Below are 18,142 nucleotides of genomic sequence, written 5' to 3'. Positions count from 1 at the left end.
TTGTGGGTTTTTTTTCCCCATTTGTCTTTCTGGTAGATGGTTGAAATGAATGTTTTTTCCTACTGTGACATTACTTGAATGTTTTCTGTTAGTATGGGTGTTCACTTTTTCTCCTTTTCCTCAGGTGCTAGAAATGTTCATCTTGGTTCTGCAGCAGTGTCATAAAGAAAATGAAGACAAATGGAAGAGATTGTCCCGGCAAATAGCTGACATCATTCTCCCAATGCTTGCAAAACAACAGGTGGTTATATGATTGTTTTAGTTCTACAAACACCTTAAATAATTGCTGCAATGTATATATCAGTAGTATTGATTCTTCCTTTTGAGTATTTGATTTTTCCTTTTTTTTCATATGAAGACAAATTTTCTTAAAATTGTGGTTGCCATATCTGGAAAAAAACAATTGCTTCAAGAAATGAAGTCTTTGAAGTGATGAAGTTAATTTTTAAGTGCATGAAGTATATGCAGTATGATCAAGACTGTCTCCAGAGGAAGGTCATTCTGCTTCTCTTAGATACATCATTATATCAGAACACTTACTAAATGGTGTGAAGGTTGTCCCATGTTCCTAGAACATCAGAATTATTTTTTTTGTGGCTACAGTGGGTCTGATTCCAGACCAGATTACTCAAAGCCCCATCCAATCTGGCCTTGAGCACTTCCAGGAGTGGGACAGCCATACCTTGTCTGGCAGCTTGTTCCAGTGCCCCACCACCCTCACAATAAAAAACTTCTTCCTAGTATAAATCCACCCTCTTTCAGTGTGAAGCCATTTCACCTTGTCCTATCACTACCTGCCTGTGCAAGAAATCCCTCTCCAGCTGTCTTGTAGCTCCTTTATGTACTGGAAGGTGATGTTCAGAGCCTTCTCCAGGCTGAACAACCCCAGCTCTCCCAGCTTGTCTCCACAGCAGAAGTGCTCTAGCCCCAGATATTCTTTGCTACTTGTTGGCAGTTTCCCAATCCTGTGAGGAGATCTCATGGCTGGGGAGAGTGGGCAGGATCAGTCAACAGTTTTAGAGCAGAGCTAAAATGCCGATAAAGTGAAATTGTTTTGTTTTGTGTGACTGCACAATATCATTGTCCAAATTATTTGAGCAGGATAGAGTCATCTAGATTTTGCAGTCCAGTCCTTTGCTTTATGTAGTTTATTGCTTAATGATTTATCTAAAAAACTGTTCAAGTAAGCTGTCCTACCTCTGTTGCATGTATACCACTGTAGCTGTTCACTTTTCTGATGATTAGGATTCTTTTCTCCTAGTTACCTGCTTAAGTTTAATCGTGACCAGCACTGCAATCTATAAATAAACCTGGTAGGATGTGCAGGGAGGAGAAAAATCTCTAAATTTTATGACAAGTCAATCTTCTGGTCTCGTTCTCTGAATAAGGCCTATTTATCCAAATGAAATGTGTGTAGATTTCATATGACAGACTTTTGTCCATGTTCTCAAAACTCATGTCTAGGAAGGCCTGCAATGAAACTTAAATTTATCTTGCATAGCTTTTTTTTCATTGCTCTGAATTTTGTACTGTAAAGAACAGCTTTATTACACACAGATTGTTTTAGAAGTATTTAAAATATGGAGTGTTAATTTTGTGTTGAGATTACTTTTAGTGGACAATTAGAAATTAGTTTTGTGTTTTTCTTTCATAGATGCATATAGACTCTCATGATGCTCTGGGAGTATTGAACACTTTGTTTGAGATTTTGGCCCCTTCATCTCTTCGCCCTGTGGACATGCTTTTAAGGAGTATGTTTGTTACTCCTAAAACAATGGTAAGCTACTGTTTTCAAAGAAGAGAGAATCTGGTATCTTTCATGTAAAACAGAAGAGAATGTGTTTCTCTCTAAGAAATGCTAAGTGATGTTAAAGTAGCAGCAGCAGAATTTGGGAACAAACTGGCTAGTATTAATGGGATTTACCAACTGTGGGAGCACTTGATACAGTAGTGTTCTGCTTATGAATTACTTTCCTTCATTTTGTATGCTGAGGATCAGGAATGTGAAGGAGGTGCTGTTACAATAAAATAGAATGCAATTTAATAGGTAAATGACATTTTTCTTATGCAAGTATTAGTATTGCTTTTATAGCTGAGAGATTGTTTACCAGTGAATATGAGCTTGACAGTTACTGCAGGAATAGCAGTTTTAAGATCTATTCTTAAAATTTATTTCTGGTTTGCTCCATTCTCAAAAGGGTCTGATTTTTCTCAAGTTAATGAAAATGCTAATTTTTTAATGCCTCTCTATGTTGTGTAATTTAACTTCAAAAGTATTCAATCCTCTGTGTTTCTGTGTTTGTGTCAGGCATCAGTGAGCACTGTCCAGCTGTGGATTTCTGGAATTTTAGCTATCCTACGAGTTCTGATTTCACAGTCAACAGAAGACATCGTTCTATCCCGTATACAAGAGCTTTCCTTCTCACCGTATTTGATTTCATGTCAAGCAATCAACAGACTGAGATGTGGAGAAAATAATGGGTCCACACCAGAGGATCGCACTGAGGTCAAACAGGTGAAATATCCACCTGAAGAGACATTTTCCAGGTACACTTTCTTTTGAATGATTTGGGGAAAGGTAAAGAGTTCTGAAAAAATCACAAATACATTGGGCAATATTTAACATCTATAAAACTTGTCTGAATGGAATCAAGTCTGTTAATAAGTTGATGTGGGACAAGTGTGTGTGGAGAAAGGAATATTGAGATGGACAGAGATTGAAGTTGTGCAGATTTGAGTAGGACTTTGAATTGTTCTGGTACCTCTTCTCAAGCCAAGTGAAGGACCTAATGGAGCTGTTAAAATGGGTGAATCCTGGACTTACTAAAATCAGGTCCAGAAACTTCACTGCTTTCCTTCCTTTCTGTGTGGGGACTGAATGATGAAGCATCCCTTTAAGTGGAAGCCCAGATTCTGTATTAGAAACTTGGCAGCAGTGGGATTCAGATCTATTAAGTTAGGTCCAGCTTTGTCTAGTTGGCTTCCCATGTTGATGTCCTTGGACAGTGACAAACTTCAGGCAAAAGAAGCGTAGAGAGATGGCAGCAGTGTTAGGTTGACATAGTGTTCCTCATTAAGGCATTATGTTTTAATGTAGTCGGAAGCATTTGAAATGGCTGTTTGTTTAAGAAAATAATAACGTTTTATTCAGGTAGGGAACTTCAGATAGGAATAGAATACTGTTTCATGTCATTTGGCTCACTCTGAGCATTGTGGGTAGAGGGAAGAGGGTTTTCTGGACACCCAGATTGTGATCTTATGTCCAACAGCAGTGATGTAAGTAACGGAGTAATGGTTATGGCCAGGAGCAAGGATGGCTTTCCTAAAATGCCCTCTTTTGGTGCTTCTTTCGATACCACACATTGTCCCAGCTGGAGTTTTGATAAAGAACCTGTATAGTAGAGTGTGGATAGATGAGGTGAGGTAAACAGGTGACTTGCTGAATTACCCCTGCTCAGCTGAGCTGTGGTAACTGTCACAGATTGTTTTTAGTTTGATTTAGCTCAATTGTTTTTAGCAAATCACTATAAAGACACCACAGCATTCTGAATATTTGCTTTGTGAGTGAGCTGGGCCAGCATATGAATGCTACTGTGACTAGCTGATGAGAGATAATGTAGATTTAATATGTGAAGTGCTTGTGATCATAGAGCATCCTATTTGTTTTAGGTTAACCTGTTCTGTAGCATTTAATTTAGTATGTTATTTAGTATGAATGGACAAGAACTTCATATTTTATTCTTCAAACCAAAATTTCATAGCCTAACCTCATATTTTCCTAAAAGACCTGATAGTTTTTCTATTAATTTATGTGTGTTTCTTTCAAGATTCTTACTACAACTGGTTGGCATTCTACTGGAAGACATTGTTACCAAGCAATTAAAAGTGGACATGAATGAGCAGCAACACACTTTCTACTGCCAGGAGCTGGGCACGCTGCTTATGTGCTTAATACATATCTTCAAATCAGGTAATACTTGAAATGTCACCCATATTATAGCATGCAGTGGTAGGGTGGTTTTAAGTTCCAAACAACTCATAAATGCATTGAACTACTGAGAAGGAATATGTAAGTGATGAAGATGTTGTATCTTACTCCATGTAGAGAGCTTACCAACATGGTGCTCATGCATGCAGGGCACATTTTGCACATTTCTTTTGTCCTTTTGCAGAAATATGTAAGTAGTGACTCTTCATCTCTCCTCTTTACTGTCTAAAATTTTTCATTACAAAAACCACAAAGCATTCCAAGTCTCTAGCTATATTTCTCATGTTTTGTCTCAATTTGGAGGTTGGTTGGTATGTCTAGCTTAAAATAGTGAGTCACAGGCCACTAGCTCAGACTTATGACAAGGAAGGTTCTTGGGCTTTGCTGTAATTAATAAAAATATATAAAACAAACAAGTGAAAAAGCCTCCAACAAACCTAACAAAAAACTAACAAACCAAAACCAAAAAAACACCCCAGAAAACTAGGAAAGGTAGCACTTTCCCAGCTAGCTGGTCTTGAGTTCCTTTCTTTGGGTTTGGAAATATTCCCTTAGGTTTCTTCTGCTGGCTACCTAATATCTACCCTTTTGGTAATTCCTTAGTCCATAGCTTGAGTCCTTAGTCTTATTTTCTGAATAGTAGTTCTGTCTTGCCTTTCTTTTATTCTTTCTTTGCTATGACTGCACTTTTTGCTTTCTGATTTTCAGCTTGCAGCTGAAATGCAGCTTTGATTTACTTACTCATAGTTGACTGCAATTTAAAGGGTCTTGGCATAAGTCCCTGGCTCTTCATGGGCTTCCTTGAAGACATGGAATAAGGAATTCTGACTTCTGTTGCCTTGGTCTATAGAATGGGAGTCATCCAAACCTTGGTGCAGACTCCAGGAGTATGTGTGAGGAAGCACAAAAATAATCTTTGTTTTAGGTGTGCTTTAGAGCCCAGAGCTCTGGACAGACACAGTGGCAGTTCTCTTCCTATGTGTCTGTTACAGTAATAATTTTAAAATGTTTTTATACTATCTTATTATATAAAATTATGTAATTATTATAGTATATATTTTAATTATTTATTAATTTATGTTTAGGCAAAATATTTGAATCAAATATAACAAATAACTTACACCGGGGTGTTTTGGCATAAAGTGATTAAATGGTGTCAAGCCAGGAGCAATGAAATCAGAAAATGAAGCTAGTGATTGAAATTGGGGCAGTGGGTTCTTCCACAGTGGGAGCTGGGGATAATTGAAAGGAAGGTTCAGCTAGTTCTGCTGCTGTGTCTGGCTTCCAGGCTGCACTGGGAGTCTTGCTGGGTATTATGTAGAAATTTTCATGCAAAAGTAAAATTAAATATTCAAATAATCATGCAGAGTATTGGGATATGTGGATTAGATGTTCTCTAGAAATTAGTGTAATGTAAAACTACAAATAACTTCAGGTATATTATTACCACTAGTACCTGTATGGTGTAACAGAGTAAAAGAAAAGTTGTTCAGACACCTGGGCTGTATTTTCATGTCATAACATATTTATTTAGGTTGAGGATTAACTAACTGCCTGAATTTGTAATACTTTTCTTTTGTTCAGTTAGAGCCTCCATAATTATATTCTCTTTAAGTTACATTCTCCTAACTATGGGTGTAGCTTACAGCAATTTGTGTCTGGAAACACAGGCTGTATTCTGTCATTTCTAGCCACTGTTCTACTTGGATGTTTTGTCTTCTTACTCGTTGCAGTTTTTTTCAAAATGTGAGCACTGCTGACTCCTGTGTTTCCAGCTCTAGGAAGCTATTAGATTTTAAGTGAACATTCTCAATGTGTTCCTTTGAAGTTAGGCATGGACAAAGAAAAAAGATGAGCATGGAATGGCTTTTATGACTGTAGGAAGTCACTAGGTGGTGTAGTTTCTGCAAATGCAGGGAGCTGGAATGGGGCTAGCACTGCTTTGCTGAGAAGTGGAACCAGAGATTTGAGACTCAGCTATTTTTCCCATTCTTTGCTATTTACATTGTGTATTTGTCAGTCCTGGGGGCAGCTTAAATTGGTCCACATGGCTGTGGAATTTACAGCTGCATTCTTCTGTATGTCTGGCAAGGAAAGCAAGTAACACTGCAGGTTTCCTTCATTATTCTGATTCGCTCTTGGTTTCTGACTGAACTGAGTGAAGAAAGGTTTTGCCCACTGGTCTTGTCTTCTCACAGAAACTCAGAAAGCCCTATACCTTTAGACAGCTTTCCTTGTTTCCTCACCATTTTCTAATTTCTGTTTTTCCCAACTTTTGTTTTGGCATACAAACACAGAATCAGCAAATCGGAAAGCAAAATTCTGCATTTTTGCTGAGTGTTCTGTTTTCAGGATAATGTCAGAAATATCTAATATTTTCACTTTAGAAATTGGATGAAAGAGAGTAAATTTAGTTTCAATTATGTGTATTTGGAAAGCCATCCTCTGAAGCAGGATACTTGGAGGTGTTCTTCTGTACAATAACATACAGAGTAGTAGTTACCTCACGGTTCTTAATTAGACCATCTGTATTTTAATTTATAAACAAACAAACAAACCCTGGTCCACAGGAGACAGTCTTAAATTTAATGACAGTTTTCACTTATCAGATTAATGAGACTTGTCACAAAACCTATCTAAACGTTATTTATTGAGTCTGAGATCTGATAATTTCTGGTTTACATACTGCCCTTGGGCAAACTTCATCCCTTGCCTTAAATTTGTAAAACTGCTTAGAATTTATCTTTCTTGCAGGGTTTCTACCCTGAATAATTTTAAAACTTCAGAATTCAGACTAGAACTTTGTTACTCTGACATGGTTTTATTGTTTTCAGGGATGTTTAGAAGAATCACAGCTGCAGCCACCAGACTTTTTACAGGAGATGGATCTGATGGTAGTTTCTATACACTTGAAAGTCTGAGTGACCTTGTTCAGTCCATGATTCCCACTCATCCTTCTTTAGTTCTTCTCTGGTGTCACATCTTGCTTCTTGTCAATTATACCAACTACAACTGGTGGTCAGAAGTGCATCAAACCCCAAAGTAAGTTTTAGTTTTGTTCCCTAGTAGTGTGTTTCATATATTTTCTAAAATCATAGTAAAAAAATCCAGCTGCTTTCTGCCAAGCCCATTGAATGTTTCTGCTTGGATTATGAAGTGTAGTTCTGCCTTTACTTTGTGTGTACATATTGTCTGTTCTAATATTGGTGTGACTTCCAGACTAAGGCAATGTGTCCTGCACTCAATTGCTCCTCAGAACTGCCAGGTAATCTCTCTACTTCTAAGGCAAGAAAACTTCATATGTCTGCTACTTTTTTATTAAAACTATGAAAATAACTATAGCCAAATAGTCAGTGTTTCGTGTTTATATGGAGACCTCCTATTTCACTTTCTAGGAAATAACCAGCCAGTGGAGATGATGGATGCTGTTGTGTTTGTGACAATACAGTCTGATCATATAACTGTAGCTGTAGCTACAGGATTATCTGTTCTCAGTGGGTCTGTTGCTAAATGCTGTCAAAACATGGTATTAGCACCATGCTGGTTCATTAGCATCGAGCACTGTAATAACCTCACTTAACACTAGTTGTCTGAAATTCGGAGATTAGTTCTAAAATGAGTATTCTCTTGGTCTGAAGTTAGTTTATCCCACCTGTCAGGCATTGGAATGATTTGTCCTCAGTGGATAAGGAAGGGACCTCCTGTGAGGGTGGGTATTCCTCTGTGTTAGCTGTAGAGGGAGGTGAACAAATGACTTGAGAGACATTTCTGGTGCTTGTGCAGCGAGTGTTGGGCAGACTTGTCTTGCTCTACAACTGAAGTGCATCAATACTTTCACAAATGTGAGATTCTTGCTTCAGTTCAACCTTACATATTGAAAATATATCATTCTAATTTGTGGAAATATGGAATTGCCAGGATTATGAGCAAAGCAGGGCTTTGGAAAAGGCTGTCTAGAGAAGGGTGGAATCACCATCCCTGGAAGTGTTGAAAATGGCACTAGTGTGTGGATGTGGCACTTCAGCATATGGTGTAGTGGTGAGCCATGATGTGGTGTTAGGTTAAAGGTTGAATTTGATGATCTTACAGGCAAATTTGATGATTCTATGAACTAAAACAGCAGTAATTTTTTTTTTTTTTATTCTTTACCAGTAACATTTTTCTGGGTCGGCCATCACTTTTAATCTGACACTATACTAAGTTCTCAAGAACACTGATTTGGTTTGAGAAGAAAATACAGTAGTAGGTTCTATTATCCTACCAGACATGCAACAGCCCGTATTTTTCTTTTACATAACTCATTTAATTCTTTAGACTGTCTGAAGAAGTAATAAGCAATACTACAAAAAAATAAAGATCTGATGGGAAGCAAAGTGTCTGCTTCAAGGAAGTGTAATGTTTGAATGAAATTTACAGGGAAATACATGTTATGTGGGATGCTCCAAGCGCTTTGGTTGTTCATGCTTCAGTAGCCATACTAAAAAAATACTAACAACATATAATGTACTTTTTGCAGGCGACACAGCCTTTCTACTACTAAATTGCTTAGCCCTCATATATCTGGAGACAGTGATGAGTCTGACTTGGAATCTAAGCGTGGCATGTGCAATCGTGAGATAGTGAGAAGAGGAGCACTCATTCTCTTTTGTGACTATGTTGTAAGTTTTGAATTAGTTCATCATGCTGACAGTCATTTCTTACTGATATGTGTTAACTGAAGAGTGAAGTGTGATAAGTGAAAAATGAAGATCAGTGAAACTAGTAATTTAATTTTCAGATGGTACTTCTGTAAGCTTAGGTAAGACCTCATTTGGCATTGTTTTCTGCTCTGAACTGAGAGTTGTCTTGGCTTGTCAAGTTTACCTGGTGGGCAATAGAATTACACATTCTGGGTATCACATCCCTTACTTAGGGGGTGCTTGGAGCACACTAAGTTCCAGATTTCCCACCATCAGCAGCAGTACACTGTGTCCAGGAGACAACAGATTTCCATCTCTACACCATAAGAAAAGAGATATTACATTAAGATTAAAACTTCCATTTTGGATCTCCAGTGGGTACAATTTCTGTGGCTTTGGTCTTTATCTGCCTCAATATTAATGTTTAGTTCATTGGGAACTTTTGAAGTGAACCTTGAGTAGTAGGAGCTATTGCACTTGGCTTTGCACCTCATTTTGAGTTTTGAGGTAAGGAAACTGCATTACTTTCAGGTTCAACTGAACAGAAAGCTATATTTAGGAAGCACTTCAAGTGCTAATGGACAGTCACTAGAGTCAGATTAGAGGTTCTCCAAGGTAAAATACTTCAAAACCTCTTTACTGAGGTACTGTACAAGCTCTCAGCATTGCCTGGTTAACACTACAGATATGCTCGTATCGACACTGCTTGTGTTGACAGGCCTTTAGAGGTTTGACATTAATTATTGACAGAACTTTTTGGATTTGCTTTCCAGAAATTCTTCATTTTGTGTTAAAGGCCAGTAGTAAAAAGAAATCTTTAAGAAGCCTAAATGAAAATCACATTTTACAAGACAGCTCTGTGTGCATGTTTATTTCAAATACCATTGAAACACATTTTATTAAAAGCAGCATCTTTTAATCAACCTTCCTGATTTACTTGTTTCTAACCTGTTTTATAGTGTTTTTAGAAAAATAAGTTGCGTGTTCATGGTAAATACCTTAATTTGCAATGAGAGTAAAACATTTGGAAAATTTATTATGTAAAAATAGTGATGGTGGTATTAAGATATAGACACTCTATGCCATTATTTCAAAATATCTACAAGAATGACATATGAGAAGCTTCATGTTGTGTCGTGTTTAGTAATTGAAATCTTAGCATTGGTGTTACTGCAATCAGATTTTAATTTTTTCCCTTTTAGTGTCAAAACCTACATGATTCAGAACACCTCACCTGGCTTATTGTGAATCACGTTCAAGACTTGATTAATCTGTCCCATGAGCCTCCAGTACAAGATTTTATCAGTGCTGTTCACAGGAATTCAGCAGCCAGTGGTCTCTTCATCCAGGCCATTCAGTCACGGTGTGAGAATCTTGCAGCTGTAAGTTTAACTTCTTGACTTCTTGTAAAGAATAAAGTCACTTCATGTCAGCATAAGTTTAACTGATAAGTATGCAAAGTTTGACATTTCTGGGTCATTTATCAACTTCTAATTTTATTTTAAAGTCATTTAAAAATGCAAGCAGCAAACCTTATATTAGCAACTTCAGTATTAGATGTGTTCCAGTCCATCAAATTATGAATTCAGGTGGAGATGGTTAAGATACTTTTCTTCCTTCATGGATATTACCCCCCTTAATCAATATCTGATGAGTAAATTAAAGCTGTAACTTCCAACTTTGATTTCAGTGCCTTAGTAGTATAAATAGCAAACTAACTACAGAGGCAGGAATAGGAACCAGTCCATCTTCATAGGCCTGGGCAGTATGAAAATGATTTGTGAGCTCTTGCCTTCCCCATTGATCTGTTCCAAAAGTTGCAGCCTCTTGGAGAGGGAAAACCACTGAGGAATTCAGGGTATTATTTCTGTTGATTATTTGACTATCTGTAGAGATAATTGTGATTAATGTGATCATAATCTAGAGATAATTGTGCCACCTGCACCCTCAGTAGTTCAGTGCTGTTTCCTATATCTTTCCATTGTCTTTGTGCAAATCTAGGGCAGCTTTAAAGTTACATGATATTAGTCTGAGCTTCAGTAGCTGAGTATCAGTAGAATCAACTAATAAACTGAATATGTTTTAATGGAACATGTAGTCTATGTGTGAAATGCTTGGTGATTATCAGGAAAGACAGTAAAATTAAAATAGCTGGTATTAACAGACTGCTCTAAGCCAAGATTGGTTTAATGAGTCAAACTAGACTCATTCGAATATTAGTGCTGAATTGGTGCTCATATTAAAAAAAAATAAAGTTTTAAAAATTATTTGCACACCCTTTTGATCCTGAGTTGCTACTGCTGTTTCTTAACATATGCTCAGAAAATCCCCAAGGTTTGTCTGGATTTCTGTACTGTCACATGTCTTGACTGTGCACATGTTCCTGCCTTCTTCCAGAAAAAGTTGAAGCTTCTCATTGTTCGAAGTTTTTTGCAATTTCACTTAAATCTGTACCTTTTTTCCCCCTATAAGTTTTGCTCCCTATGTTTTGCTTACTCTTGTAAGAGTAAGCTTTTACAATTACACATCAAACAACTTAGTGCTTATATTAATTTAATAACCCAGTAAGTCGTTCACACAGAGATGATTATATTGATCAGGTAGTTGTCTGCTTTAGTTTTTCTAATTGTCTTCCCCTTTATGATCACCGTATTCCAAATTGGTTGTAATTTGTCTATTTCTGTTTTGTGCTGTTTTAACATCTAGCCCACAACTCTGAAGAAGACCTTGCAGTGCTTGGAGGGAATCCACCTGAGCCAGTCCGGGGCTGTGCTGACCCTGTACGTGGACAAGCTGCTGTGCACTCCCTTCCGAGTGCTGGCTCGCATGGTGGACACCCTGGCCTGCCGCCGCGTGGAGATGCTGCTGGCAGCAACTCTGCAGGTACAGAGAAATCCGTGCCTGGGAAGCACTCTGGGTAGTGCCAGTGTTATCAAGAGCAATGACCTAAAGTACATCAAAATATGAGGAAGTGATTTCGTCTGATGAATTTTTTTATTTAGTATATAGATACGTGAATGTTTATTTCACTTTATCTGCCTGTAACTTTGTTAATCTGGTAAAAATATTTTTGGAGATTTTACATGTATCTGTCCTATAAAATTCTCGTGATTCTTTCATATAGAACAGCATTGCTCAGTTACCAGTTGAAGAACTGGATAGAATTCAGGAGTACCTTCAAAACAGTGGATTAGCAGCAAGGTAAATAATACCCATAATACCATTAAAATGTCAAACTAAGTAATGTTCTGATACAAATTGTGTTAACTCTGTTTTCCCCCTTTGTAGCTTTTTTCCTAGAGGTCAGATAGTGGGCTCTTCCTGGGGGTAAACCGGGAGTAAAGCCTCTCATAAATTGCTGGCATCTTCTGGCCCAAGGGGCAGTTGTGTTGGCTATGTTGAATTTGCAGTAAGAACTATTTAAGAGCTAAGGCAAGCTCTAGAGGGTTGTGTCAAATTCTTTCCTGCATCCTACTCTGTATTTAACTTTGGAGAGACAGCGGCTGCAAATTAATTCCTTAACAAAATCTATTTTACTAAAGCCAAATTTATTTTCCTCAAACTTGCAAAATATTGGCAGTTCAAGCTAAGTGAGGTTAGGGGTTTTTTAGGTTGGTATTTTTTTTCTCCCAGACAGCTGTTAAAAGTTTCAGCTGTTTAGTCTCCTGGCTGTTTAAATTTTGGGTATAAAAAGGAGTAAATCACTCATTTTTTGAAAAACTTTCATTTGATTTTGGAAAGATGCTTATTTACTTCTCTTGTCATTACTGTTTGAGGTTAATATCTATTGACTGAAATAAGTAGGGGAAAGAAGCTAAAATGTGAGACTGAAGTAGATCAATAGTAATGTGCCTACATAGGTGATGTTCTATTTAATTTTTTTAAAAAACTAAAAAAAAAAAGTAAAGTATTACTTTGTACAAGTTCTTTATAGCAGTAGTGGAATTTTTAAAAAATCCAAATAAAAAAACCTGTACCAAAAAAGGGAAAAAAAATCTCTGACACTAACATAAATCCAGAAGCTGGAGTTTTTAGTGAGGGATCATTTTTTAAAAATAGAAGTACAGTTTTAATGTATTTTTGATTAGCATCTGTTAAAATGTATTTTTTTGCAGTCAAATAATCTGTACACTAACTTTGATCCTTCTTGCTCATTAAAAGATTTGCTGGATAAAGAAAGCTGTATTTTAAGCTTGAGTATATAAGAAATTTTAATGCTAAATTAAGTTTAAATCTTTATTTGTTGGTGGTGCTGAGTTAATTAATTTTGGCCTCTGATCCCTGAAGAAAGTTTGCATCATATGACTGCATATATCTATCAGAAAACTGAAGACCCTACTGCTTTTCTGTCTTGGGATTGGAATTGAGTCACTGGATGTCTTTCTGGTTTTAAATTCTGTGCAAAACTAAGATAGCCCTCTGCTGATGTGTTCTTGTGTTTTCAGGCACCAAAGACTCTACTCACTCTTGGATAGGTTTCGTCTTATGGTAGCACCAGACACAACCAGTCCTTCACCTCTGGTGACCTCACACCCACTAGATGGAGAAGACCAACCAGCTTTAGAGAATGTAGTTCTAGACAAAGTAAGATTGTGTTTAAAAAGAATAATTTAAAAGTGCCTTGGCTATAAACAAGCTTTATTCATTACAAAATATTTAAATGTAGCTTATTTTTACTATGCAGTTAATGTTCTCAGGATTGTCATATTGTATCTCAAATATAGATCAGTGATTAATTTCATGTCTGTTGGCTGACTGTTGAACTTAGGATGGATAATTAGCACAAACATAGATGTTTGTTATATTGACAGTACTGTGAAAAATTTACCAAGTTTGGTTTCTTTGCTCAGCTTTAATGGAAAGGTTTATTTACAGTTCAATAGAGAAAGATAAATAATCTCATTTTCTTGATATGTTTTGTTACAGTTACTAGTGTTATTCATTTGCTGAAAGTTGTTGGCTGTCTCTTGGAAATTAAACATTGCTTGTTCAGTATTTCCTTCGCAGCTTTAAATTACTTTCAGAGTACAATCAAGAATATTGAACTGTTTCTGTCTTTCATGAACTCAGACGTGCTTACAATGTGAAGTGGAAGGCTAAGAGCAAGTCTTGGGGCCTTCTGTGTCTTCATTTTTTCTAGTTTGTCCCATGGTACAAATAATTTCTCCTTTTCATCCCTCCGTGTTCTACAGTGACACACAGTAATAGGAAACTTATGCAACTGAGATGGCAAAAATTATTTGATTAGCTGATAGTCTGGATGAGTCTGAGCAGTTACTGCCTTAGGGGAGATGTTGAGACTTGGACAGCAGGAGAAAATACTGTGCCCAGAAACCATTTACTACCCATAGCTTTGTCTTCAAATTACCCTAAAAATCTCCTTTGTCTGTCACTGTAAATTCTAAACAAAAGTAGTTTTTGTGTGCTTCCCCCACAACTTCTGCATAGTTCACAGAATCATAGAATATCTTATGTTGGAAGGGATTCATAAGGGTCAATGAATCCAACTCCCTGCTTCTCGCAGGGCTACATAAAAATAAATCCTGTGGCTAATAGCATTGTCCAGATGCTCCTTGAACTCTGACAGGTTTAGTTGTGTTCTATTAATTAATGTCAGCAAATCTATTTGAATATTTATAAATATTTATAAAATTATACACACAATATGGTTATTTATATTTATAATTTAAATTTATTATATTTACTCTTTATTTAAATATTTACCATTACTATGTATATATAATAATAATATATATTTATTTGAATATTTGAAGAATTTTTTTTCCTTGGTTATGGTATTGGTTTTTCTGTTATTACTGTTATATTTGTGTGACTACTGAATATTCCTTGCTTTTTTTCTAGATAGTCTGCTCAGGTTTAGGATCCTAATACAACTACCTGCATTATAGATTAAGATTCATTTTTCCTCATTTCCTGTCCAGACTTTATGGAAATAGACAATTTGTCTCTGAACTTCCATTGGTCCAGTTTAAGATACTCCATTTCCATTCACCAGTTGTTTGTTTTACTTTGCTTTTTAATTTGAGGCTTTTTGTGGTTTGTTTTTCTTTTTTTCTTTTAATATAATGTAGCCTACGGATGTCTTAGATATACAATTCTAATGAGCAGTTCTGCCTCTGCCCCTCATATACTTGTGTTGTTTTCAGAAAACAAGTATGTAATACATTTCTTTTTTTAATCATTAAAGGACTGGTATGTGTCACTAGTGCGGTCACAGTGTTACATCAAGTCTGACTCAGCACTGCTAGAAGGAGCAGAGCTGGTAAATCGGATTCCTCAGCCTGACCTGAACTCCTTCATGACCAGCAAGGTAACTGTCACAAGAAGAGGATGGAGAAATGTATTTACATTTTTAATGTAAACACTTCAAATTTGTATAGTACTGATACTGATAATATATACTAATAATACTAGTTCACTGAATTTTAGAAACTAAAATAGTAGATATTTGTGTAAAACAGTGGATATCTGTATCTAGCAATGTTGATAATAGTAACTTACTAGTAGTACAGGCTGAATAGATAGAGTGGAAGCAAAGGTTTATTTATGTATTGCAATCAGAATAATCCAGTTTTACCATTTTACATCGTCTTGTTTAGCCATACAGTTTCTTCCAAGGACAGCTGTTTCTGTAATCTCTTCAATATCTGTGCTGGATGACTTGCAGTAAGCCAGCAACAGGCCACAGACAGTAAATCTGGCATAAAGGATAACTTATATCCAAGAATGTCTTTTGTTCAAATTCTCACCATGATATTTGCTGCTGATATGCAGAAATGATAGTGGGGAAGCTGTTTCTAAAAAACTTATTACTTGAAGGTTCCTTGTATGTATGTCATCCTTAAGCTTTATTCACACATTGTCCTGAAAATCTGGAATAAGTATATTGATTTTTCTTTCCACTATGGTACTGGTTGGAATTTAAATTTGGAGCCACTGTGGGCTAAACCACATTGTTACACAATTGAGCAGAGGTGCTCATAATAAGTTAGTTAATCGATAAACTGTAAATTTACCACCACAGTAGTATGTTAGAATAATACCACCAGATTCTTAGCTTCACTTTAAAAGCAATTTCTTTTTATTTCAGGAATTCAACCTAAGCTTGTTAGCACCTTGTTTAAGCCTTAGCATGAATGAGATCTCAAGGGATCAGAAGAGCAGCCTGTTTGAAACAGCTCGGAGGGTGACTCTGGATCATGTGTCCTCTGCTGTACAAAACCTTCCAGCCAACCACCAGGTTTTTCAACCACTATTGCCAACTGAGCCATCAGCCTACTGGAAAAAACTGAGCGATATCTTTGGTAATAGAAATAATGGTCTTTTAAAGTTTATTTTCTCCTCTGCAAAGATACTTTACAGATGTCTTGTGAATACATGAACTTTCTATAAAAAAAAATATCAAGGTACCTGGCATAAAAGTGCTTATGAAATAGTTCTGAAAAACATTTAATTGAATGGAAAAAAATTCAAACTGCTAGATTTCATCCAGTCTTATTTTATAGGAGATGAGGTGATGTATCAGTCTGTGATGACACTTTGTCGTGCACTGGCTCAATATTTGTTGTTACTCTCAAAACTACCAGCTGGTCTCCGTGTTCCTCCTGACAAAGAGGATGATATCCTGAAATTTGTAGTGATGTCAGTAGAGGTAAGAAACTACACCATAATTAAAGATGTCATGATATGTTGGGGGAGGGAACAGCCCTATCTTCAACTGATCACCACTAAGTAATTTTTGACTGGGGCAATTCTTTTGTCTCAACTGTAGAAATTTCTTCAGGTTTTTTTTGTGTTTGACCTGTGCTAGTAAATCAGATCTGGGTTGTGGGACAAGGACAGCTTTATACAAGGAGAGGTTGATTGATTGATGGAATGATGCTGGCATTTGGGAGAACAGGTCCTGTGCTGATTTTTGGGACCCTTAATAAAAAGTATATAAATGTCGTAATTTTCTTGTACTTAAATAGTGTTCTCTCAGGAAAAAGCCAATACTATTTGCTGCTAAAACTTTACGTTTTGCTGAGATAAAAAAGTCACCCTTGGTTAGAAGTTGTTCTGTTGTGAGAATTTGCTATTAATGGGAAACTTCTCTTTTTGTACAGGCACTATCATGGCATTTAGTGCATGACCAGATTCCATTAAGTGTAGATCTTCAGGCTGCTCTGGACTGTTGCTGTCTCACACTACAGCAGCCTGGTCTCTGGAGTTTGTTGTCTTCTGCAGCTCATGTGACATATGCTTGCTCCTTAATTAACTGCATTAGATTTATCATAGAAGCAGGTGAGTGCAGTTTGATCAGCAAGGAGAAAAATTTTGTTAATAGATTGCCAGTCATCACTGATCAAATGCTGCATGTCTGGAATATTTCATTTGAGTCCTTATTAATTATTTGTTTGACAAATTTAGTTTATACTACTTTAATTTTCCATTTGAAATTTAGTGTGTACTTTTGAACTTGGCAAATGCCTCTGATATGTCAAACATTTGACTACTATGTGGTGTTTATTAAAACATTTATTATGAAATAGGTAATAGATAACTGTATCATTCAAATATATTTCTGCAATTCAGTTGCTGTGGAACCTGGTAATCAACTTCTGAGTCCTGAAAGAAAGAAGAATACTTCAAAACCTTTAAGTGAGGGAGAAATAGATTCAAATGTACAGAGTAAGTAAACAGTAAATTTTGGTTCTGCTTTAAACTTTCACTGAAGAAATGTTTTTCCATTACTATTATTTTTAACAATGAAAGTTTATCTGAGACCTTATTTGTATTTGGTAAATGTCTGCTAAATGTAGGTTGCCATATTTTTGATATGTATAGTTGTTTTGTCCTGAAAATTACATGTTAATGCAAATTTTTCTCTTGGGAGATTCTGTTAGCTGTGCAGCATGCTACAGACAGAGCTTTTTAAAGTGTGGGATTTTAAATGTTTAAAATTTCTTTATAAGTGTCCTTATTATGGTTTTGTCCTTTTTAATGAACATACTATTTTGTTAAGAATTTTTTGTGTTTCTGTCTTATTAAATTATTTGTCTTTTGAGTGGATTCATAAAGCTGAATTTCTTTCTCTCCCAACAAAGAAACGAAGCACATTATTGCAGCATGTGAAATGATAGCTGAGATGGTGGAATGCTTACAGACTGTCTTGTCATTGGGGCACAAAAGAAACAGCAGCATCCCTGCATTTCTCACTCCTGTCCTCAAGAACATCATCATCAGTTTAGCAAGGCTGCCTCTAGTGAATAGCTACACCAGAGTACCTCCCTTGGTATGTTTATTATGTTTTGCTTTCAGGACTTTAGAAGTTATTGAATAACCAAACATGATGAAGCATCTTAAGTTCTACAATAGCAGGATTTCAACTTTAACCTGGTTTGATCAATCAGGTTTTTTTTGAACACTGAGTAACAACATGCGCAAGGCCATTCCTCTGTTTCTCAGTGCTCTG

At 36.4% G+C, this 18,142-nt stretch overlaps 1 protein-coding gene across 4 annotated transcripts in view; it reads left to right on the top strand.

Moving 5' to 3' along the window:
- HTT (huntingtin) overlaps window positions 1-18,142 on the top strand; it is a 76,659-nt gene that overhangs the window by 43,366 nt on the left and 15,151 nt on the right. For 3 of the 4 annotated variants that reach the window (XM_058837332.1, XM_058837331.1, XM_058837334.1), the window contains 16 exons: window positions 125-241; window positions 1,655-1,777; window positions 2,309-2,547; window positions 3,828-3,970; window positions 6,823-7,030; window positions 8,505-8,646; window positions 9,870-10,049; window positions 11,374-11,550; window positions 11,792-11,868; window positions 13,113-13,251; window positions 14,876-14,998; window positions 15,779-15,992; window positions 16,194-16,339; window positions 16,794-16,971; window positions 17,263-17,358; window positions 17,775-17,962. In XM_058837332.1, the coding sequence (XP_058693315.1) occupies window positions 125-241; window positions 1,655-1,777; window positions 2,309-2,547; window positions 3,828-3,970; window positions 6,823-7,030; window positions 8,505-8,646; window positions 9,870-10,049; window positions 11,374-11,550; window positions 11,792-11,868; window positions 13,113-13,251; window positions 14,876-14,998; window positions 15,779-15,992; window positions 16,194-16,339; window positions 16,794-16,971; window positions 17,263-17,358; window positions 17,775-17,962 (2,490 nt within the window). The remainder of the gene's footprint in view (window positions 1-124; window positions 242-1,654; window positions 1,778-2,308; window positions 2,548-3,827; window positions 3,971-6,822; window positions 7,031-8,504; window positions 8,647-9,869; window positions 10,050-11,373; window positions 11,551-11,791; window positions 11,869-13,112; window positions 13,252-14,875; window positions 14,999-15,778; window positions 15,993-16,193; window positions 16,340-16,793; window positions 16,972-17,262; window positions 17,359-17,774; window positions 17,963-18,142) is intronic. The other variant, XM_058837333.1, reaches the window with a different exon arrangement.

The sequence above is a fragment of the Poecile atricapillus genome, chromosome 4, assembly GCF_030490865.1.
Source record: "Poecile atricapillus isolate bPoeAtr1 chromosome 4, bPoeAtr1.hap1, whole genome shotgun sequence".
Lineage (NCBI taxonomy): Eukaryota > Metazoa > Chordata > Aves > Passeriformes > Paridae > Poecile > Poecile atricapillus.
This window is presented reverse-complemented; position numbering and strand designations above follow the sequence as displayed.